The sequence below is a fragment of the Notothenia rossii genome (genome assembly GCF_949606895.1).
Source record: "Notothenia rossii genome assembly, chromosome: 2".
Lineage (NCBI taxonomy): Eukaryota > Metazoa > Chordata > Actinopteri > Perciformes > Nototheniidae > Notothenia > Notothenia rossii.
The window spans coordinates 14,768,993-14,793,107 of record NC_136904.1 but is presented as its reverse complement, the minus strand read 5'-3'; the positions used below and the strand labels follow the sequence as shown (position 1 = coordinate 14,793,107).

Sequence of the window (24,115 nt, the reverse complement as noted above, 5' to 3'; positions counted from 1 at the left end):
TTCCTCAAAAGAGTCATATTGGCCTTCTTTTTGCTCACTCTATCTGCTCTAAAATGTCTGTGTAATCTGCATCATTAATTGTATATCTTATCAGTCCACTTCTCTCAAACAGGAATATTCTGAGGTTGCACGAATATTCAGTCCGAGGATGAAGGCCCAGTCTTCTAGTTCCTAACTACTGAATGTTTATAATTATAATAAAAGGGACATGAACTCCTGTTGAAGATTTTATCATAAGGGCCTCGATATCAAAGGATCAGATGTTAAAACTGAGTTGAAAAGAACATTTTATTGAGACTTTCAGGGTAGACTTTACTTCCATTCCAGTCTGCGGAATACATTGAGTTTGACTTCCAAAAAAATAAAAAATAAAGCTTAAATACAGATGCAGTATGGGAAATTGCAAGAGAGATAAGAGAAATTCCTATGAACAAAACATTGATAATGTTCCAAAAGTGCTATACTGGAAAACGCAACAATAGAGTTATTAGAGGCTGTCCGTCAGCTGCAGGATAATGGACGAGGCAGAGGCAAAGAATGGCATGCTGTGTATCATTCGTTGCCTCTGCATTGAATGATACACACCACACCATTCTCAGTTTTCATCATCACTATGCTTAATTTGTTCGGTGGCAAATTCCTAATACATGCAAAAAATAAATGGTGATGTTCGTTGATACATTTTGGATAAGAAGGAGATAGATAGGTATTACTTTCACAGATAAAATGGGACAAAGGATTTTACGATAGTTAAGCAGCTTAATTTGAAAACCCTGCTTTCTTAATGTACAACCGACATCAATGCATATCTAGTTTCATATATATATACACTAACATGTAACCCTAGCCTTGATATAATATACCATATATATATTATAATAACGTGTCAACACACAATGCTTATCTTTATAATTAAAGTGACTGCATATTTAACCATTTGTAATATAGCTATCAATGTCTCCCTAAGATACTGACAAACATTTGTTGGCTTTGGTACCATTTGAAATAGCTTTAGCTGGGTAATGCTGACCTCTTAATGTTTATGTAAGAAATATAATAGCTTTGTTCTCACATAGAGGTAAAATATGCTGAGATAAATATTATTGATGGCACTTCTGTACAATTGCTGATACCTACTTAAAATGTACTAAGGGCCATTATTGTTTATAGCATTAGCAAGTGCCCCCACACACATTCAGGCAGCAACTGAACACATATCACAAAGAGAGATACAAAGAGAGGAGTGGAAATTCATAGTGAATCACCAGGAAAGATGCATACAAGCGATGAGCTATTGCTGCTTTCAGAAAGGTCAGTGGGTAAGCCTGATACCATTAAGCATAATGTCTGCAAGGTCATTTCACAGCTAAAGCAAGCATGAACAACAAGGAAAAACGATAACGAAAACGCAGCAGTGAATGTTACAGCCCACACAGATCCAGAGTCACACAAAGTCACCCCACTTTTGAGGACCCTCGTAAAGATAACATAATAACTTCACTGACGCTACACTCAATTGTTACATTGGCCCTTCAACCAGGTCTTACACCTGAAATAACCCTTTGAAGAGTGATCCATGTTATAAGCTAAAGCTAGGTATACAATATATATACTGTGCAATATGTGTGCTTCAATATACGAGAGCATCAAAAGTGTATTGTAAGTGAAAGTCTCAACCATACATTTATGTCCTCTGTATAGCTGCTTTTGTCAAGACAATACAACACCATGGGCAAAAGAAAACACTATTACTTCAAGCCATTGTGCCGATATAACCCACAGACTAAAATATATCACTCTGCTCTTCAGTACAGACAGCCATGAGACAGACCTTGTGACTCACTCATCTCAAGTCCAAGAGGACTGTAAATTATATTTAGAAATATCGAAAGTGATGGTCATCTTCAATACACTCCTCAAATGTTAAAAGCAATGAATAAGGAGCGTCTGAAAACCTGCCAACCTAAACCGAACAAAGCTAAGGATCAGAATGCGACACTGTTGGCAAGAACCTGCAGATAGATATAATAAACTCAAGCTGAAACAAATTGGCAAATTAACAAAGTGGATTTCCTAATTCTCTTTCGCTCTTAATTAGTCTGATGCATTAAAAAATAATGTTTCCAGTTAGGAACGTCTTCTCAATGATCAATGCTCAGGTACCTACAGCCTTGATGCACCAATTCATTTTCATCATAAGCAAGGAGCTGGTTATAAATTCTATTAGAGACCAATCACTTCAGCCAACATTAGTCAAACCTTTTTCCACACAGAAGGAAGGGTACAATGTGAAAGCATAGACAAAAGCAGGGCAGCCAGCAGGCAGTATTCTTCAGATGGCAACACACTAATCCTGATCTAATCTCACATTCAAGATTTCCTCCCTGACATGCAAGTAATGCACATCTATAATATTGGGAGGGATGAAACCCTTTTTAATGGCCACACATGCAGAGCACACAGCACACACAGTGACATGTGTTTCCTAGTACCAGGAGTCTAGTAGTAGGAGCTATTGTGCAGCGCCCAGGGAGCAATGGGAGTGAGGGGGGGGCTGTCCAGTGCCTTGCTCAAGGGCACCACGGCAGGGCAGGAGGTGAACTAGGACCTCTCCAAGTAACAGTCCACACTCCATACTTTAAGTCTGTTTGGGCCCTTGAACCGCAACCCTACGGCTCCCAGTCCAAGCACCTACTGACTGAGCAACTGCCGGTCCTATCTACATGTAATTGTTATTCAAACTAAAATAATATTTAGAACAGAGAGTCTGTAAACAGACGCATAATATGCATAACTGGTGTTTTATTAACAATAACAAGGCCAGCTATATATAAAGGGACATAAAGAATGTAGAAAATGAAAGATATTGCATGTACCTGAGTATCGTATCTTGAACCCTCTCTTGTTTGTGGCATGGTCAGTGGACCAGCGGAGATAGAGCTGGTTTGTTTTCGATGTGAAGTTGAGCTGAGATGAGTGGTTTCCACTTAGAGCGACGAGAAGAGGACTCTGCCCTGAGGATCCTAGAGAAACAAATGAATGACACTTCAGGACGGCTGTGCGTAAAGTATATTGTATATATATATTAGTATTTCTCATGAATACACATGCACGTACAATATGTCGTTTTGCTTAGTGGTCTGTTTTTATTGGTGGGATTCGTAGGTTTACATATAATGTTCCCCTAGAATAGTATGAGCCTAAGCTCAGATGAAGAAGAACAACATGTTGTAGTGAGAATGTGTTTTATTGTTTCTGAGACATGCCTCACATGAAGGTGACAGCATCATTAAGTCGCTAAGTTCCTCCAGATGACTTGTTTTACATGATCCTGATTGAAACACATTGTATACTTTCATCCCAGGTTTATGGACCACGACCCTCCACCTGTTCAAAAGTGGATATTGTGGATATGTGTGTGTATGCATGTATGGGTATGTGATGTTCTGTGTGTGTCTAGTGATTTGCAAAAAAGAAAAGGACGTCTCCGTGTACCATCAAAAATCTCCAGTTCATCAAATTGTTTCTCGCTGTGGAACATCTCTACATATATGTTGATGGTGTAACCTGGAAAAACAAGACATTATTAACAAGCATATATGCAGCACGCACACACACACACAAATGCAGGGACACACACAAAAACTGTTATACATATTTATAATCAAAGTGCAGATATATATATATATATATATATATATATAAAACAGCAGGATGGAAACACACACTGGTTACACCCCCTCCATACACACTGTACCTGGAACCATGTGAAGCAGCCAGGAGCACGTCTGGCTGTTGGGGTAGTTGCTAGGAAACCCAGGGCTAAGTATCACTCCTGATGACAATGTCCGCTCCTCATTGGCTGGGCACTGGGCTGGAGGAGTTATAGACAAAAGCCAGTGAGATTGATAAGAACTGTGAAACTTTTTTCTTTGGAACATACTAGGTGTGAACCACTCTCAAAATAAATCCATATCAATGTTCTTGTTTACCTGTTCATATTCATTATCTGTATCCTTTTTCCAACTCACATGTATAAAGAGCCCTTCTTTTGAAATGTACTTTCTATCAAATTAGCTTGCCTGCGCCAGGGTCATGATGGGTCTACGAAAGAATCTCAATGCCACATGCCCATCTTCTCTGCCTTTAAAATGTGCCTATTTATTAGCCTTTAGCGAGAAACTGGGAGTCTGACTCAATCTTTCTGTGTGATGAGTGTTTAGGAATCAGGATTTCACACAAAAGGCACCAAACTTTCTTCTCCTGCTTTATAATAAAAAGGACATTCTGTTCATCTTACACGATGATGGCGAAGGCTGAGCATCTGTTCAACACAAAAGAGTTTTCTCAAAAGAGGAATTCAAATCAGTATTCAGTTCTCTCGTATAAATACCAGGTACTGCAGCCAGCACCTCACAGTGTGGATGTATTACACATTTAACTGAACATCTAGTGCTTCTTTCCTGCTGCCTCTTCATTTCTTGAAATAAAGAGCCACATACATGCCAAAATGAAATGTTGTACTATTGATACAACAACCTGTGAGTATTTCATAGTATTGAAAAAGTGGAATATATTATCAATTGAAAGATGTTAACTTCAACACACAATAGTAGGAATGTCACACAATAGAAACATGTGCTATTTCTCATGTCATTAACTGGTTTGGCTTTACTCAATCTGCCTAATATACTGTACCTTTCTCACAGCAGACATTTAAGCATGTCATGGCAGCAAAGGCACAGATGTAATCAATTACTTTTGAAAACAAATGCTTTACTTTTAGGTCCAGGGTCTTGGTCTTGGTTCTAACTGGCATCTCTTACTTGGACCAAACAAAGTTGCTTTTCCAGCTATAACATGTCAATATGTAGACACTTGATCCAATACGTAGGATCAAGGTATCCGAATAATTTTCAAAGTTATGACATTTTATGTCTTCATATTTGTTTGAGGATTTTTTAAAACGAGACAACACAGAGTCAATGTATGATTGTGACATAAACATGCACATGCTGTATTGGTTTGGGAGTAGCATTACCTTGACATGTTGGTGGCGGGGCTTCAAAAAGCAAATGGGTATTGAGTTTACACATCAGCTCGGCTTTTCCCACCAGTGTATATCCAGGTAGACAACGGTACCTCACAATATCACCTAAGCAGGAACAAAAAAAAAAGTCTATTGAATGATTGTGAGACTGACCGTTGAGCGGCCCGAACAAACAAGGAGGCAGAGGCAGAACGTCCAAAAATATAACCCGACGTGGGCATTTATTAAAACATGAACATATTACACACACAGCCTCAACCCTGCTGCTGCTGCTGTTCACGTGAGCCCAGCCTGCAGCCACCAGGATCTCACACACACTACCACTCTACAAGAAACAGCACTTAAATACACAGACACTAACAAGACACAGGTGAGGGGAAGCAATTAAACACAGGTGAGGGGGAGCAATTAAACACAGGTGAGGGGGAGCAAACACAGGGCACCAGGTGAACACAATCGGTTAATCAGCAGGAGGGAACACAGAGACGACCGGAAACAACAGACAAGATGAGGGGTGAACACTTAATGCTAATTAATGCCATTTAATAAATAGCAGTAACGGCGTCTCGTCGTTACAATGATCATAGATTATACATTTAACAAGTGCTTTATGTTTGTGCAGTAAGTACAAATCCCTGGACACATCATATCCAAAAGCAGATTCAGAGTCGATGTTAATGCTCTCCTACGTACCTGGGGTACTTTCCAATAAAAAGACTGATTTTTATATAAAAGCCTTAAATTGTCTACATGAGTACATTGCTGCAAGGAATGAATATAATATTTGTATTTTAATACACATTTGTGCAAGGAAGGATCTATTTATACCAAGTATAGACAGGAGGACGATTACCGCAACCAATAACTGTCTTTATATATTAACTGTAAATATTGTATGTTCCAAAATAGTTAAGATGTGTTGCCCTGTTTTGAAAAGAAAAAAAGTTTGAAGGGGTTTTGATCTTGAATCGGGAGGATATCCACCACCTGTCTGCCAGATGTAATGCCTATTTCAAACTTTGCCCCAGAGGCGCACAGTGCCAAAGCTCTCAGCATGAGGCATGGACTATGAAAAAAGGTAAATAGAACAAACAAGAACATTCGGCCTTTCTTTGAGCGTGTTCACAGATTGTATAATTGGCTATTAGACTGAGCGACAAAAACAAAGGTAGTGTGGTCTCCGAGGTACTCCATCCGGCCAGAGTTTGACAATGTAACATTCTAAGTACATGCAGCCCAACGTTCTGAGGGCTTGTGTTTCTATGTATGATTATTCAAAAATAGCCCTCATTTGTACTCAGTCTTGCTGAGAAAGGTGCTGCTGTGGTGTACGTGTCAATTATTTGACGTCACTCTGGTGTATTATTATCACTCTGTACATTGTTAGTGTCCTGTTAGGAAGATCATATCTAAGGAACATTTTCTAATATCAATTTGAGGGAGGATTAAGTCTTTCCTGACTCTCGGGTTTGACCAATTTAAAAGTGTCTTTAAAAGTCTAAAATCCCCAAATCCCCCAAATCAACTAATTATTCAAAAATCAACTAACTTTCCAGAGTTCATAAAAAAGCTGACATTTCAAAATGTGAGTTTTGTGCAGAGAAATTATTGTATGCTTTGCCAGCAGCGGCTAGGCTCTGCATACATCGGCGGGGCAAATTGAGATCTCAGATTTTTTCAAAACATATCTCCCGTTGATCCAAAAGGTCACCAATCCTAAGAGTAAATGTTTTGAGCAAATCACATAACACAAAACTGATGGGAAATGGAGAACTTGACATGTGATTATTTCTACCAAAATTAATGTATTTCAAAAGCTTGAGAGAACATACTGGGTAGGTTTATACTTTTTACCAATTACAGAGCCATGACTGGGTTAACTGCATTTCTCTTCAGCTCAAACAGATTGGAAATATCCTAATTATTTACGGACAAAGAATAGGCTGCTTTGTTTTTGTTAGCATTTATGGTCAAAATGTAGGTGGTATTCAAATGTATTGGAGACGAGCGATATAACAACACATCATATTTACTCTAAATACCATTGAGCCAATTGTAGAGGGGTTGGAAGGCTTATTTTATCTCCATTGATGGAGCCAGTTGTTTGTCACTGTTTATGCTAAGAGGCACCAGACACACCCCAATCTCTGTACTGGCAGTGAAGAGATGCAACTGACATAGATATTAATGAAGAATTTTGCATAACTTAATTTCCTTTTGTGAATTCCTCGCTCTTGTGTTTCTGTCTGTGTCAAAGATACTGACAACATGCTCACACAGTTTTACACTGCGTGGATTTTATTTGGAGCGAGGGCTCAGCTTCACTAACAAAGCAAAATATAATTAACAGTAGCATTTTCACGTTGAATATGCATGTAAAGAGTAATTTAGCCCATAAGTATACAGCATAACGACCCCACAAAAACCAAGCAGTATGTCAGACCTGTCAGGTGAGGGTCATTTTGATGTTACAGTATGATGCCCCCCCCCCAAAAAAGGTAATAAAAAAACAAGTTGAATTAAACAGCGAAGGTCAAGAAGTAACCCAGGTGGGTTTTTTTAGTTTGCTGAAGTTATGTACAGGGTTCCTGCAGGTTAGGCCAACTCAAATTTAAGACTTTTTAAGATCCCGCGGGAACCCTGTATGTAGACTAGTTGGTGCAACATCACTTTCATTCAATTAAGATCTTATTATTATGAATTACCAATCTGGAAGTCTTCATCTTCGTAGATCACCTCTGAGTTCTCCACAACAGGTGGAGCAGGACATTTCTTCAGACGGTAGGCTGGCGAGAAAGAGAGAGAGAAAAACGTTTAAACAAGGTACCTTAGATTTCTATTGAAAAAAAAACAATAAAAGAAAGAAGGTCATTTCAAGAGTGGGTGATCCGTTCACAATGATTCACAAGTCCATAAACAAAAACATATTTGAACCTTAGGAAACTCAAATTGAAGTGGTTGATTAGCGAGATGCACATTGCACAACCCTGAGACACAAGTGGTGTGGCTGCAGCCTTTATCCAATAGGCTGTCTCATTGCAATAAAGGGTACACACCTGTTAATCACTGAAAAACATGACATTGACCTTTTCAGACACTAACTATATTTTTACAAATAATGAACACTAGGGGAGATATGATGAAAGCATTGCTAGAGTGGAAAAAGAAAAGTAGCTACACTAACTCTTTTTGTTTTTTTTACTGTCTGAATCGTCTGTTATAGCTCTTCACTGGTTATGGAAATGACACTAGAAGACTTGATACATGTGTTTTAGATTGAAGCTTTGATAGGAGACCCTTTGGTATTCAGGGACGCAGATGGCACTCAAACACTCTTGTGCATTATGATGCTGTGCCATGATTTGGCAGTGTACGAATGTGGTTTGTCTGTCCCTATAACTATTTGTATATACCGTATGTGTCTAACTGTTTGTGCAGTATAAGCTGTACACTGTACACAGCTTACATATGAGCATGCTTATACTACAGGTGTGTGTGTGTGTGTGTGTGTGTGTGTGTGTGTGTGTGTGTGTGTGTGTGTGTGTGTGTGTGTGTGTGTGTGTGTGTGTGTGTGTGTGTGTGTGTGTGTGTGTGTGTGTGTGTGTGTGTGTGTGTGTTTGTATCTGTACCATGGTAGTTGAGAATGAAGAACCCTCCAGTGGAAAAGTCAGAGTGGAAGCGGATCAGGACCATCGGGCTGGTACTGTAGGCTGACTCCAATGCTGTGTTGCCGCTGAAGACTCCCAGCTGAGGACTAGACGTCTCTGGGCCGTCCCTGATGAAGACACGGAGAGAGGAACACAGACGACAGACGATGGTTAAACTGGAAGCAGGAAACACTGGAATAATTGCAGAAGACGGATCATAATCAGAATACCTTTGTTAGTCCCACAGAGGGGAAATGTGCATCGTTACAGCAGGAAAGAGCCACAGACAGCTTAATGTTACATATGTTAAAAAAAGTAAAAAGTTATGATATAATAAAAAATATAATAACAAAAATAAAAGTAAAAAAACTTTTCAAAATACAAATCCTCCAACAGTTCTTAGGATTTAGCAGCCAGGTATATTACACAGTTATTAATGGCATATGTATATAATAATGTATATATTGCACATATAGCACATATTGCACATAGTTTGATGGTATTTAACAGCATAAAGTTACACAATTTACAAAATACAAAAAAACACACCTTGTAACGTTTCTAAGGATTTAGCAGCCAGGTATAAATTACACAGTTATTAACGGCATACATATATTGCACATATAGCACATATTGCACATAGTTGGATGGACGGAGAGAAACCAAAAGTCATGTAACAGCTGGCAGAAAGACAACTATGCGTAATAAAAAAAGATAACTGTTTCTCTGATTTACTTTTGTTCCACAAATCCTTTTCTACATTGCAAGCAAAGCCCTTAAACTAAAAAGATTCAAAGAGGTATTGGGGTATTGCAGGGGATTACCAGCCATAGTCTGAGTAACATCTTACTCATGGGAATATGAGGGTGGCAATATGAATTTAATGAAACTAAAAGGCAACGTGAGGGTAAATATGGAACACTGGTGCACTGTATCTACCCAGGCTCAACCTCCATTAGTTGAGTTTGCAACATTTTTTATTTTCTCTTCTACTCTGAGCAGAAATATATGGATTGTCTCATTGATCTGCCGGCAACATTTAACCCCACATCACCAGAAAAAATATTTTATCACAAATCCATGATTATCTCCAAAAGTGTCTGAGTGGATTCTTTATAATGAAAATCCATAATAGTGATGAAAATCCTAAATGGCTAAATTGATTAGGTAATTAAAATCATACTGAATAAACAAACCGCTGACTGGTTGTCTGCCACAGCACTAAAGGCAGGGATTTGGATCAGTCTGAACCTTTTAGGAAATGTTAATCTTGCATTTGCTTTCACTGATTAAAAGTAATAACACTGAGAAAGACAGACCAAAAGCAACCTTTATTCATAAAATAAAACATTTATCTGCCTCACGCCTGGCTTTTTAAAGGGCAGAACAAATATTGTATAAAGCTAAATCTTTGCTTTTTTTTAACCTATTTCACACAAGTTCATTGAACAAAGCCTGTGGATTAAAGGCTTAACTTAACTCATTAAATATTGAATGTTGCTGAAAGGTTACATTTTCTAAATGCCCAGTTTTCGGTTTTTAATGAACATGCCATTGGATTAAACAAGGATTTTTAACATTTTATTCATGAGAAGTGCCTGGGATCTCATGGCTCCTCAATAATTCAAGGCCTTCTGAAGGTGTTGGAGCTCATTTGGAGAATCAAAATGTGCTTTTTGGGTCATTTATGTTTACTTAGAGAACATATACAGAACCAATATATAGTCATCATATGCATTTAACATTTATTATAACGTGTTTTTGGGGGTTGTAATTACTATATATTTTTGAACTTGTTTCTGAAAATGTAAATACATTGGACGAAAACAAACAGAAGACTTGGACTTAGCTCCCAGAGTTTGTTAGTGACCTTTCCCTCAGTGAAAGAATCAGGTTCAATGAAACCCATTTAATAGAGTCAGTCGGAGTCCCTTCGAACCATAAGATGTAAGCTTGTAAGGCTAAAAGGTTGCTGGTTTGTGAAGCTCAAACACTGCTGATACGTGATAAGAAAATGTTTTAAGTAAGCCTTACCTCTGGAAATAAGGGTTTAAAGGAAGTTTGATTTATTAAGAGTTATCTATTCTGTCTATCTCCTACAGGTGATTGACGCGAGCCCACTGCAGCTGGGAATAGGCTGGAATTGGAAAGAATACATTAACAGATAGAAGAGAGATGGGGCTGACATGATTCACCATCAACCAAATCACATTTCCCCCTCCTACAGTAAAACCACTGCACTTTTTTCACAACCCTATCAGAGTCCTGGTTTGAAGAAAAAAGTGGATCCAACTAAAAAAAGTATTTGTAAAATAAAGTGAACTCATAATGCTGAAAAAGAAAGTACACCGATATAAAACATTGTCTTTTTCTGAGTTTGTATGTGTGTACATTTATACTATGTACACATTTAGTCAAACCAGACTTTGGAGACAGATGATTTTAGGAGAACTAATGTGTTGCTCTAGTGTTAGATCCATAGACCACTGTTAGAAGTGGTCCAGTGATATTAGGCAAGAAGCCAAACTTCGGCTGGTTGCAGAGCATAGACAGTTTGGCTTCAGTCCCTGACATCTGGATGCAGCTGCCGTCACACAAACCCCAGGGGTATACAGGGCAGAAACCAGAAGATACACATCACTGAGATATGGAAAAAACAAGACATTGTGATTCACAAAGGCAAAAAAAATTCATCACAAGTTTGATTAATGAGAAGCGAGAACACGAGGAGGCTGGCGGAGGAGGAAATCAGCATAACTACTGACAGCGGTAGAATGAGTGATCAGAGAAGTGAAAATGTAGGCTCTTCAGATGAGTAAGAAAACAACCTCATTGACTTGTTTGAGTGTGAGGTGATTGTAAGCCAGCTGATAATTATGGCATTGAACACACTCAACCGGAACAAAGGCAATGTTTCTATGAACACTTTACTCTGTGTGTCATTAATGATGACATGGACTCAGTGTACACCCGTTGTCCTGTACAGTACCTCTCATGTTGCTACAACCTTCAACATGAAAAGCACATTACATTCTCAAAGTCAAAATAAGCCAAAGACTCACTGAAAAAGATATTAGGGATTAAAAAAATAGAATAGAAGATCTATCGAAGCTCAGATGAGCAATGCATCTCCGTCAAAAAAAAAAGAAGGCGTCCAGAGCAGAGTCACTGATGCAACAGCCTTTGATCTGACTGACAACAACTGGAAAGCAATTCCGGGTGTTTCCACTTCGCTGAAATCAATATCTACAGTACATCTGCCTTCAAGTATAACAACAAATATATTTTATTGGAGAATTTCTGTAGTTTCTTAGAGAATGATATATTAGTTTAAAATGAATGAATGACTGAATCCATCTATCCATTTTAAAATATTTTATGATTATTCTGGACGTTGCCGTTTCCTCTTCTATTTACATGTCTGTAATGCAGTATCAGCGGACCTTCAGATCACTCACTCTAAATCCGTCTAAGGCCCAGGAAGGTAGATGCTATCCCACTGGCTCTGAGCAAAGCACTTTTCCTTCAGTGTCGGCCCCCAGTCACTTGCAAATATATTCATGTGTTGGGAAATAAAGCAGGATTGAACAGTGCAACAGTCCATCATTTATGCACTAATCTCACATCACAGATGTCTTTTGGTACCCTACAATCGAGGATTTTGTTCCCTGTGTAATGTGCCAAAAATACATAAATCACAAAAATCAATTTGCAACTACAAAATAACTTGATGCTGTGCCTCTCCATAGCTATATCCATAGCGCTGGTAGCTGGTAAGATTGAAAGCGAGTAGTCCCAGAGTGTAAATGTATTACTTTCCCACTGCCTGCATTTCAACTACTCACTCCCTAGAGCTTTACTGTGGAGCATGACAATTATAGACTGGCTTCAAATATGTATTTCCTAAAACCAACCTCCACCAGATGATGACAGTGAGTTACAAAATCCTACTTGATCTTAATTGTATTAGTAATAGATTCACTGTTTTATATTATTTTTCAAAAACTGTAATTATTGAGTGAGAAATGTCTCTCGCACTGACCCAAACTTGTCAGAGCCATCCGAGTCCCGTTGGATATGTGAACCCAGCTCCTTTCATTACATTTCCCACTCCTCACTGAATCTCATCATTACTGCCAGAGTTCCTAAGCCCTCTCTGGGTCTGCCTATGGCCATGGTGCCGAGTTAGATCGAATTGGTCAGTGGTCCCATTGTAAATGCATTACTCTCACACTCCCTGTTACAATCTGACCTCCACAGTGAATCCCATTATTACTGCAGGAGATTCATTCTATGCATAGCACATAGTATTAAGGGTGTATGTATTAGTAGTGTATGTTACCGTGATCCCTGTGCATAAACCAGGCCATACACAGATCCGTATGGGTTTTTGTGTATGTCGCTGTATGATAACATCATAAACAATTGAGACTGATGTTTTCTCTGTAAATTCCTTTGTACAGGTAAGAAATACATGCCATCAATGCCAAGAATAAGGTTACCACTAATAAAAGTGTGTGTGAGAGAAAGCAGAAGTGTGTGTTTGTATGTGTATCTCAGGTATTTTTCCACAGGCCCTGAAAACTGCAGTCATTAAACCGCTCTTAAAAAATAATAATCTAGATGCTTCAGTAATGAACTATTACAGGCCCATATCAAACCTGCCATTTCTAGGTAGAATCATTGAAAAAGTTGTTTTTCAACAGTTGAGTAATTTCTTGCATTTAAATAAATGTGTTCCAGTCAGGCTTTCGTCCAAACCACAGCACTGAGACTGCTCTTGTAAAGGTCTTCAATGACATCCACTTAAACACAGACAGTGGCAGAACTTCAGTGTTAGTATTATTAGATCTCAGTGCTGCGTTTGACACTGTTGACCACAACATATTACTCGAACGACTAGAAAACTGGGTGGGACTTTCGGAAACAGTTCTAAATTGGTTTGAATCCTACTTAAAGGACAGAAACACTTTGTTTCTATAGGTATATACACATCTGAGTTGACAGATATGACATGTGGGGTTCCTCAAGGCTCCATCTTGGGGCCTCTTCTCTTTAACATCTACATGCTACCACTGGCTCAGATAAGGAAAAACAACAAAATAAGTTACCATAGCTATGCGGATGACACACACATTTACGTAACAATTTCACCAGGAGACTATGCTCCAATTCAAACACTGAGTAAGTGCATTGAACAAATCAATGACTGGATGTTTCAGAACTTTCTCCAATTAACAAAGATAAAACTGAGGTAATGGTCTTTGGAGCCAAGGCAGAACGTATAAAAGTTAGCGCTGAACTTCAGCCTGCATTGTTCAAAACAACAGATAAAGCCAGAAATCTTGGTGTAGTCATGGACTCTGATCTGAGTTTCAACAGTCACATTAAAACAGTTACTAAATCAGCCTACTATCACCTAAAGAATATATATAGGATTAAAAGACTAGTGTCACTGCAGGATTTGTAAAAACTTGTCCATGCTTTTATCTTCATTAGACTGGACTACTGTAATGGTGTCTTTGCAGGTCTCACTAAAAAAATCTATTAGAAAGCTGCAGCTAATTCAGAACGCTGCTGCTCGAGTCCTCACTATAGAAAGTGGATCACATCACTCCTGTTCTGAAGCTGTTACACTGGCTTCCTGTGTGTCAAAGAATAGATTTCAAAATACTGCTGCCGGTTTATAAAGCTTTGAATGCTTTAGGCCCAAAATACATTTCTGACCTCCTGCTAAATTATGAACCATCCAGATCCCTCAGGTCTTCAGGGACTGGTCAGCTTTCTGTCCCCAGAGTCAGAACTAAACACGGAGAAGCAGCGTTTAGTTTATTATGCTCCAAATATCTGGAACAAACTCCCAGAAACCTGCAGGTCCGCTGCAACTCTGACTACTTTTAAATCCAGACAAAAGATTTTTCTTTTTGCCGCTGCTTTTAATTGAACTATTCACATCTTAAACTGCACTGTAACTTTTATCCATGTATTTTTTCTTTTAATGTTTATTTTATTATCCTTGTGTTGAAAGGTGCTATATAAATAAACTTGCCTTGCCTTGCCTTGTGTGTGAGAGAGAGAGGGACAGAATGATAATAAAAAAACAGAATCAAAAGTTGATATAACTTCTTATTGGTGTTCAGAGAGGAGGCAGGATGCAAGTCAATTCAAGACTTAGCTGTCAGTGATGAAATCGGGCCAAGGATAAAGGGCAACAATGAAAAGAAGCTTTTGCATTTGAGTGTGAGTGTGAGTGTGAGTGTGAGTGTGAGTGTGAGTGTGAGTGTGAGTGTGAGTGTGAGTGTGAGTGTGAGTGTGTGTGTGTGTGTGTGTGTGTGTGTGTGTGTGTGTGTGTGTGTGTGTGTGTGTGTGTGTGTGTAAGTTCAAGTGTACCCAGGCTTACCAGACAGCGATGTAATCAGTGACAGGCTCCGTCTGCAATAAGGTAAAGTTGATATACACTCCGTGTCCGTGGGGAACAGTGATGAGCCAGCTGCAGTCTTGAAAGTTGGGGTATTCAATGGGGTACTGAGGTGAATAGATTGTCCCGTTTTCAGCTGTGACATTATAGCCGCAAGGAGCTGTAAAAAGCAGAGTTATGAGATTATCTATGTGCAAATTTATCCCATTCGTCTAACCTGCTAGTCCTGAAACGATGGAGAGGAAAGAATAACTTTTAACTATAGACAGTGTGGAATATATCATTATTATTTGTAGTAGTGTTAGTAAAAGCAGCAGCAGTGGTGCTATTAATAAGAACAATGATTGTGCTACTGATGTATAAGTAAAATATCTAAGTGACATAGGAATATTCACTTTCTTCTTAACTGCTGCTTTATAGCGCTTGTGGTACTGATGAAAGATGAGATTACATTCTCCAAAACTCAATTAGGATAACAACATTTTCTAAATGTCTAGACTTTAAATTACCATTTAACCTGATGGATGGGGATGTTCTGGGAAACAATGGATAACCACACAACATAAACTGGCTAATGTGACAATTGTACATTTGTATCTTAATTGTAATCTTGATACATACTTATCACCCATCAAATCAAATAGTATAAAACATTTAATTGGTTATTCTTCTTACCCTCACAGCGTGGAAATGGGTGGTTCCACTTCCGGTTGGTCCCGTGCAGGCACGTTAGGACAGGGTGTCCGATCAAAACATAACCGGGGTAGCACTGAAAAGTTACTGATTGACCAGCGCTGTAGTCACCGTTGATGATGTCACCGTTGAGGAAAGGAAAGGGGTCCTGGCAGTTTTGAAGTTGGTAGGCTAAAGAGACAGATAAAGAAAATAACTTTCAGAGTGGAAATAATTGGAAACTTCATTTCAGATACACTTGATTTTTAAGGTTATACGATTCAATTAAACTGAGATTACCAAAGGTATTTGTGAATGTGTTTATTAGCATTGTACCCTGTAGCCTTAAACAGCAGCTCACTAATGGCGCATTTCCACTACAAGGCCTCACTCTGCCTCGCTCGGTATGGCTAGGCCTCGTTAGTGCCTTGTTAGGACTGGCTCACTTTATGCTGCGTTTCCATTACAGTTTAGTAGCTGGGGCAGTAAATATAGTAACGCAGTGTAGGCGGAGCCGTGACGTCGTCTTCAATGCGAACCACAGAAAAACAGCATCAGCCGTTAGCACTCAAGCTCACAGCTCCTCATATCTGTTCAGAAACTAGACAAAAGTTAAACAAGTACAAACCAAAGACTGTCTGTATCATGGCGAATGCTGGTTTATTTATGTCTGTGTAGGCCGTTGTGGACACAACATGACCAATTAGTGTGGACGGTCGGAGCATATACTGCGTTAGCTTAGCCGATCTCCATTCAGAAAACACGCATTTTAAAAGGTTTTTCGCCTGCCGTCTGTCTGCAGACTTGTCAAAGCATTAATTCATGGTTTTTACTAACCGGTATCAGTATGTTGTTACTTCGGCATCATTTTGAAACGTGTATTACAATGAAATCACGGTCAAATATGTTCATTTTGTTGTAGTTGTAGCCCCCTTGCCAGTGATTCTCTCTCTAGTTTAGCATACTCAGCCCGGTTGTTGGCCCGGAAAGAACCTCGATTTTGGAGAGCCAGAAAAACTGTGAAATAGTACCCGCTAGCCGGAACTACGCTAAGTGGAAACGCAACCAAAAACGGGCCGGGCACAGCACGCTTAAAGCAAGCTCCGCTCTGTAGTGGAAATGCGCCATATGGCTGCTTGCCAAATCACTAAATGACAATTTCAATCAATTTCATTCAAAAGTTTTCTGTCTGAGGCATATAGACTTCAAGGGGCATCACCAAAAATAAAAAGTTGACTAACAGTTGCGGCCAGGCTACCTTTATGCAGGAAGAAACTGCATGTGTACAGGAACACCTGTGGGCTAAACCATCCCAAGTCCTGATTGGAGACACCACAAAGGACACTTAAGAACGCCAGAACTGAGTTCCCCTGCCACTTTTAGATACCGACCGGCGACCGCTATACAAATATTGACTAAAAGAGCTGGACATAGTGGAAATACAGAAGGAACAGAAAAGTAAGTAGTGACAGATGTACAGTAGAGGTCCCATGTGAAAGCAGCATCAAGGGAAAGAGATGGAAAGGATAAAGTGATACTGGAGGCTGAGGAGAGAATGTGGAAAATGTAAGCCAAAAGTTGTCCAAGTCATAGGGGAGTATGTGCGGCTGTGAAACTACAATCAAGAACGTACGATGTCAGAGTGCCAAACACTAAAACTGGAATCAGAGCTCCCTTAAGATGTTATTAGCGACATATGGGTCTAAAAATCAATATGAGGGTACTTTCTATTGATTTTTTGGCACTTATCCCTCAGAGATTTTGTGGATGTGCACACTGCAATTCAGCCTACTGAACCATATACCTCCTGGACCTTTAAAACAGAACCTGAGCTTATGTCATTGAGTGCTGCGGGCCGAAATCATGCACCCTGTCAGAGCTCTCACAATGTTTTCATTCAACAAAACCAATCATTGTATTATGACAGGACAGGATAGTTGATGCTAGATGAAAAAAAGCATCTGGTGCAACTTTATTTAAGGAAAATATATCCACAAGCTTCAAAAGTCGAAAGTGGAAGTAAGCAGTGACAAGAGATGGCGTTTTAGGGGACTTTGTCATTGCAAATTAGGAGGAAAAAAGGGTAAAAAGACTATGTGGGTTAGCCTATGTGTAAGTAAGCCTTGCTCTACTTATGCTGGCGTATAGACCCACAGAGCATCTCTGGTGTCTTTGAAGTGAAACACTTAGGGCTACGAGCAAAGCCTGCTGGACAAGACGCCAGTCCCTCACAGGGCTTACTAACAATCCATCTCTTTTAATGATGAGAGGAAAGCTATACGTTCTTTTTTTTAAGTCTTTAGCATGCCTCATCCACTTATCAAAGCTCAAAACCTAATAGCGATGCGTTTTTCATTGAAGCCTTCATTCTTGGAGTTGAGAAGGCTTTGTTATGTGGGGACTAGGATTATTCAGAAACCATAGGCAGTCCATCTCTCTTTTCTAAATCATTCAAGGGACCATCTTGTGTTCCCAACCGTTGGCTCAATATGAACACAGGTTGAGTCCCTTGAGGGGCCACTTTCAACTGGAAGCGCCTGCAGGGACACCTAAGGGTTTGTGGCCTTAGGTACAACATTCAAAAATCACACGTAAACTCACCCTGATAGGTTAGTTTAAAGCCCGGTCTGTTCTCTGAATGGTCACTGTAGAAGTGGATGACCGTCAGGTGGGTAGTGCTCAGCAGAAGGGGTGGGATCTGAGAGCCAGTAAACTGTCCAATCAGAGCAGAGCTGTGCTGTGGTCCAGCTCTGACCTCAAGGAAGTCGTGGTTGTCTTCAGAAGAGAAGTTTAGGAACTGAATATGTGCTCCTGGAATACATACACAGATTGTATTAGACTAAAACATATTAAATATATATGATAATAACAGTAAAATGTATCTTTAATGAATGCAACGTAGTTTATTTTGTACATATTTTCACAATCAGTCCCAAGGATACCAAAGATTACCAAAGCAATAGAAATGACAAGAATCAAGTCTTTGATCATTAATAATAATAAGCATTAATGAAAGAAGTATGTCATATCCTTTCCACTCAAATCCATTCCATGCCAAAATACATACGTAAAAGGTTTCTTTTCAAATCATCACTTACTCATTAACAGTGGCGAGCCGCTGAATATCTTAGGCCCTAAGATATTCTACAAAATAATATTTAAAAACATTTAAAAATATATATATATTTAAATATATTTTTTGTTATATTTGTCATTAGTTTTACCATAATAACTTGATTTAATTGTATTTAAAATAACATTTCCAAATAAATAAATCCTTCAAATCTGCCTATTCAGTTTCTGTTTGAATGTGAAGGGTTAAATGAAAGAAGCTTGTCTCTGCGAGGTGAAGATAGGAGCTGATTGGTGGTCCTGCTATGAATTCACAGAGGGCCCGCTATAGTGACTGAACGAAAGAGTAATGTCAAATTACAGTAAAATTGACCAATCATATCTTCCCTCTAAATGGGTGGGTTTTATTATCGCGGACTTTATGACAAGTTCCGCCCGCTGTGAAGCTTTTCTTGTTTCCATAGCAACAATAATTTCAAAGAACACAAATTGGGTTATTTACAGGTGTTGTTTTGTGTGGTAGACGGTCGCTTTCATTGATGCGTTTAGCACCCCGGACCGTTGTTTTGATATTCATCTGAAGTATACGCTGTGGCGTAATAACTCCTTTTTTTCTTTTTTTTTTGAGGGAAGGGGTGGGGGTCAGAGGGCCTAGGTAAAAAGTCACGGCTCGCCACTGCTCATTAAACAGCATTATAAAGCTTTCAATAAATATTATGTTGCTGCTGCAGATTTGGTGCTAGAAAAAAGTATTTGTTTTCCCAAATAAACTAAGAGATGTACTGAATTCTCTTTATCCCATAATACTTACCATATCCAGTTGGCAGGGTGATTTGCCAGGTGCAGTCCAGGTTGCCGGGATAGTTACCAGGGAAACCCGGACTGAGGATGACACCACTCATCTCAGACAACACCCCGCTGCACCGAGCTGACAACACAGGCCCAGCAAACACATTGTTAAAACAGGCAACACATGAGAAATGTAAAGTGGAGATCATCACTTCATCCCCTCTACTCTAACAGGAAGAAGGTTACAGAGCTAAAAAACAAGAATATTTGGAATTACAGCAACAAGCAGCAACCTTTGGGATTTGAGTACCCTTCGGTTGGACAGGGGGATTTATTGTATTGACATTTACACTCAGTGGCCACTTAATAAGATATACCTCTACAATCTAATGCAATTCAATACAGCTGTTTGTATTGTACCTTTGCAAAGTTTATAATGTTCCGTTTTTTTCTTGCATTCTCAGTTTAGGTTAAAGACAGTGAACATTAATCCTTTGTAGCAAGTATAATGCATTAGTGGCATACAAATATACATGTAAAACAAACTTGGAGATAACAGAAACATTTTGTTAGTTCATTTGGTGCTACTTGCGTATATGAAATAACATTTTAAAGAGAGAGGATATCATGTTTAAAACTAAAATCTAAATTGTATAGGGGCTTGTACCATGTGTGTTGAATACCTGTATATCCTTGAGAACCGTTAGAGACAGACAGATACATTTTTGATATTATAGCTCCCCATTATGACCGCCAGTGAGCAAACGACTTGAATAACTTCTTCAACAGAGTTGATCAGTCATGCGTGTTTTTTACATTTTGTAAATTGTGTAACTTGCTGCTGTTAAATACCATCCAACTATGTGCAATATGTGCTATATGTGTAATATATACATTATTATATACATATGCCATTAATAACTGTGTAATATATACATGGCTGCTAAATCCTAAGAACTGTTACAGGATTAGTATTTTGAAAAGTATTTTTCTTTACTTTTATTTTTTTATTATATCATAACTTAGTACTTTTTTTTAAACATATGTAACATTAAGCTGTCTGTGGCTCTTTCCTGCTGTAACGATGCACATTTCCCCTATGTGGGACTAATAAAGGTATTCTGATTCTGATTATGACTCACCCTTCTGTTGACAGGTTTAGAAATGATTTAGTTGACGCAAGTCTCTCTGACTAGAATAGGAAATGCTGGATTTAATAAATACTGAAGGAGAATGTGGCTGAGTTTAGTTAGTCCTGACATGTCAAGGTTGAGTTTAACTCGAATTGGCTTCCCAGACCTGCTACAAGTTTTCAACAAACACAAACATCGATGTGATCAAGGTCCCTAAACTCCTTTGAGGAAGTAAGGAAGCCTTGGCTCACATAGCAAGCTACAAAATTATGTTTGTATCCAGCAGGTATATTGATCATATCATTTAGGAAGTTGCTTGCTTCCACACATCTGATTCCAAGGTTATATATAACTAAATATACCAAATCATTCAGATTTAAGAAGTTCTCATTTAATTACAACTATTTATTTATTTGTGAAACATGTAGGTGAATTTACTTTTTTTTTACAGTTTAAAAGATAAACAATTTAACTGGCACTCGTCTCAGTTTCCTATCATGTGTAACGAAGGAATTCCACACAACAACTTGTAATCAAATGACATTAATAAAGAGATTTCTTATCAGCCAAAAAATAGAAAATTAGTAATAGATAAAATACATTTTCAAAGACTTCTATGTGACAATTAACCTGTAAATGTTTAGTGTTAAGACAGCATAAGCTCACATCTGTAATCTACTGGAATGCTTCAGTCACTTCGCTGTGCAGGACGTAAACGTCTATGTTAACAACACACCTGCAGGACATATGCTTTTCCCCTTGGGTCAATTATTCATAAAACAATTCAGCCAGCAGAGCGTCTGTGTTCTTAGTCAGTGTGTGTTACCTATGCAAAGAGGTGGTGGGTAGTTCCATCGACGCACAGTCCCCGGCATGCAAGAGATGTGAGAGTGGCCCTGGAAGTGTTAAAGGAATAATACACTGGGTTAAGTTTAAAAAAAAGATTTAAGATTTTCTAGGTTTGGAATTTGACTTTTACTTCATTTAGGAGCATGACAACCATTTCATAGTCTGATTAAAACATACAGTAGGGCAAAAAAGTATTTAGTCAGCCACCAATTGTGCAAGTTATCCCACTTAAAAAGATGAGAGAGGGCTGTAATTTCCATCCTAGGTATACCTCAACTAACTATGAGAGACAAAATGAGAAAAAAACAATCCAGAAAATCACATTGTCTGAATTTTAAAGAATTTATTTGCAAATTATGGTGGAAAATAAGTATTTGGTCAATAACAAAAGTTAATCTCAATACTTTGTTATATACCCTTTGTTGGCAATGACAGAGGTCAAACGTTTTCTGTAAGTCTTCACAAGATTTTCACACACTGTTGCTGGTATTTTGGCCCATTCCTCCATGCAGATCTCCTCTAGAGCAGTGATGTTTTGGGGCTGTCGCTGGGCAACACGGACTTTCAACTCCCTCCAAAGATTTTCTATGGGGTTGAGATCTGGAGACTGGCTAGGCTACTCCAGGACCTTGAAATGCTTCTTACGAAGCCACTCCTTCGTTGCCCGGGCGGTGTGTTTGGGATCATTGTCGTGCTGAAAGACCCAGCCACGTTTCATCTTCAATGCCCTTGCTGATGGAAGGAGGTTGTCACTCAAAATCTCACGATACATGGCCCCATTCATTCTTTCCTTTACACGGATCAGTCGTCCTGGTCCCTTTGCAGAAAAACAGCCCCAAAGCATGATGTTTCCACCCCCATGTTTCACAGTAGGTATGGTGTTCTTTGGATGCAACTCAGCATTCTTTCTTCTCCAAACACGTCTAGTTGAGTTTTTACCAAAAAGTTCTATTTTGGTTTCATCTGACCATATGACATTCTCCCAATCATCTTCTGGATCATATAAATGCTCTCTAGCAAACTTCAGACGGGCCTGGACATGTACTGGCTTAAGCAGGGAGACACGTCTGGCACTGCAGGATTTGAGTCCCTGGCGGCGTAGTGTGTTACTGATGGTAGCCTTTGTTACTTTGGTCCCAGCTCTCTGCAGGTCATTGACTAGGTCCCCCCGTGTGGTTCTGGGATTTTTGCTCACCGTTCTTGTAATCATTTTGACCCCACGGGGTAAGATCTTGCGTGGAGCCCCAGATCGAGGGAGATTATCATGGGTCTTGTATGTCTTCCATTTTCTAATAATTGCTCCCACAGTTGATTTCGTCACACCAAGCTGCTTACCTATTGCAGATTCAGTCTTCCCAGCCTGGTGCAGGTCTACAATTTTGTTTCTGGTGTCCTTTGACAGCTCTTTGGTCTTGGCCATAGTGGAGTTTGGAGTGTGACTGTTTGAGGTTGTGGACAGGTGTCTTTTATACTGATAACGAGTTCAAACAGGTGCCATTAATACAGTTAGCAAGTGGAGGACAGAGGAGGCTCTTAAAGAAGAAGTTACAGGTCTGTGAGAGCCAGAAATCTTGTTTGTTTGTAGCTGACCAAATACTTATTTTCCACCATAATTTGCAAATAAATTCTTTAAAGATCAGACAACGTGATTTTCTGGATTTTTGTTTCTAGGATGAAAATGACAGGCCTCTCTCATCTTTCTAAGTGGGAGAACTTGCACAATTGGTGGCTGACTAAATACTTTTTTGCCCCACTGTAGGTGAAAACATTATGCAGCCAATGTGGAAAATGTTATGGTATGTTTGCTAAGGGTTATTGACAGTAGTTTTTGTCCATACACAAGTTTTGTTGCCCAATTTTACGTTTTTTTGAAAAAAAACAACAACATGTGAACCAGTTATTATACAATAATCTAAAGTTACAAAGGTATATTATATACTCTACATGTGTTAATTGGTCATGTTGTGTTCATTACCTGTAATGTGTAGCCAGGCTCACAGGAGAATGCCACCACCTCATTGACCATATATCTGTCTCCTGACTTAATGCCATTGGCTGGTATCATTGGCTCTGGGCAGGTGGTAAGTCCAACAGCTACAAAGAAAAAGGACATAACATAATTATTATGTTTTTCCATTTCCATTTTCTATGGAAACACCAAGGCTTTGTTAGACATTGATCCATGACATGATAAAAGTAAGCAAAATGCGATATGATCATCTCTTCTTTAAAGGTGACCTATCATGCAAAATGCACTTTTGTACGTCTTTTATACATGAATATGTGTCCCCGGTGTTCCAGGGAACTCACCAAGTGTCAGAAAACACAACCCTCTCTATTTTCCTCCATACCCAAATCTCTTAAAAAGGGGCTACAACGGATCTGATACAGACTGATCCAGATTTGAACACTTCTCTGACGTCACAGGAGTGGCGCTACGGCTATTGGGCCAACTCCACCAATCCGGAGGAGACAGCCACGGACA

The 24,115-nt window shown here is 39.1% G+C and overlaps 1 protein-coding gene across 8 annotated transcripts in view; it reads right to left on the bottom strand.

The window, feature by feature from the left end:
* The window catches only part of LOC307028392 (CUB and sushi domain-containing protein 1), a 424,819-nt gene that overhangs the window by 50,914 nt on the left and 349,790 nt on the right, over positions 1–24,115 (bottom strand). For all 8 annotated transcript variants that reach the window (XR_013804983.1, XM_079663374.1, XM_079663368.1 and 5 more), the window contains 12 exons: positions 23,606–23,724; positions 21,608–21,677; positions 19,671–19,787; positions 18,389–18,598; positions 15,791–15,979; positions 15,098–15,275; positions 8,680–8,825; positions 7,756–7,836; positions 5,042–5,155; positions 3,758–3,874; positions 3,496–3,567; positions 2,877–3,023 (listed from right to left, as the gene is read on the bottom strand). Coding sequence is in view for 7 of the 8 variants with exons in the window: in XM_079663374.1 (XP_079519500.1) it covers positions 2,877–3,023; positions 3,496–3,567; positions 3,758–3,874; positions 5,042–5,155; positions 7,756–7,836; positions 8,680–8,825; positions 15,098–15,275; positions 15,791–15,979; positions 18,389–18,598; positions 19,671–19,787; positions 21,608–21,677; positions 23,606–23,724 (1,560 nt within the window). In the remaining variant the exon portion in view is untranslated. The remainder of the gene's footprint in view (positions 1–2,876; positions 3,024–3,495; positions 3,568–3,757; positions 3,875–5,041; positions 5,156–7,755; positions 7,837–8,679; positions 8,826–15,097; positions 15,276–15,790; positions 15,980–18,388; positions 18,599–19,670; positions 19,788–21,607; positions 21,678–23,605; positions 23,725–24,115) is intronic.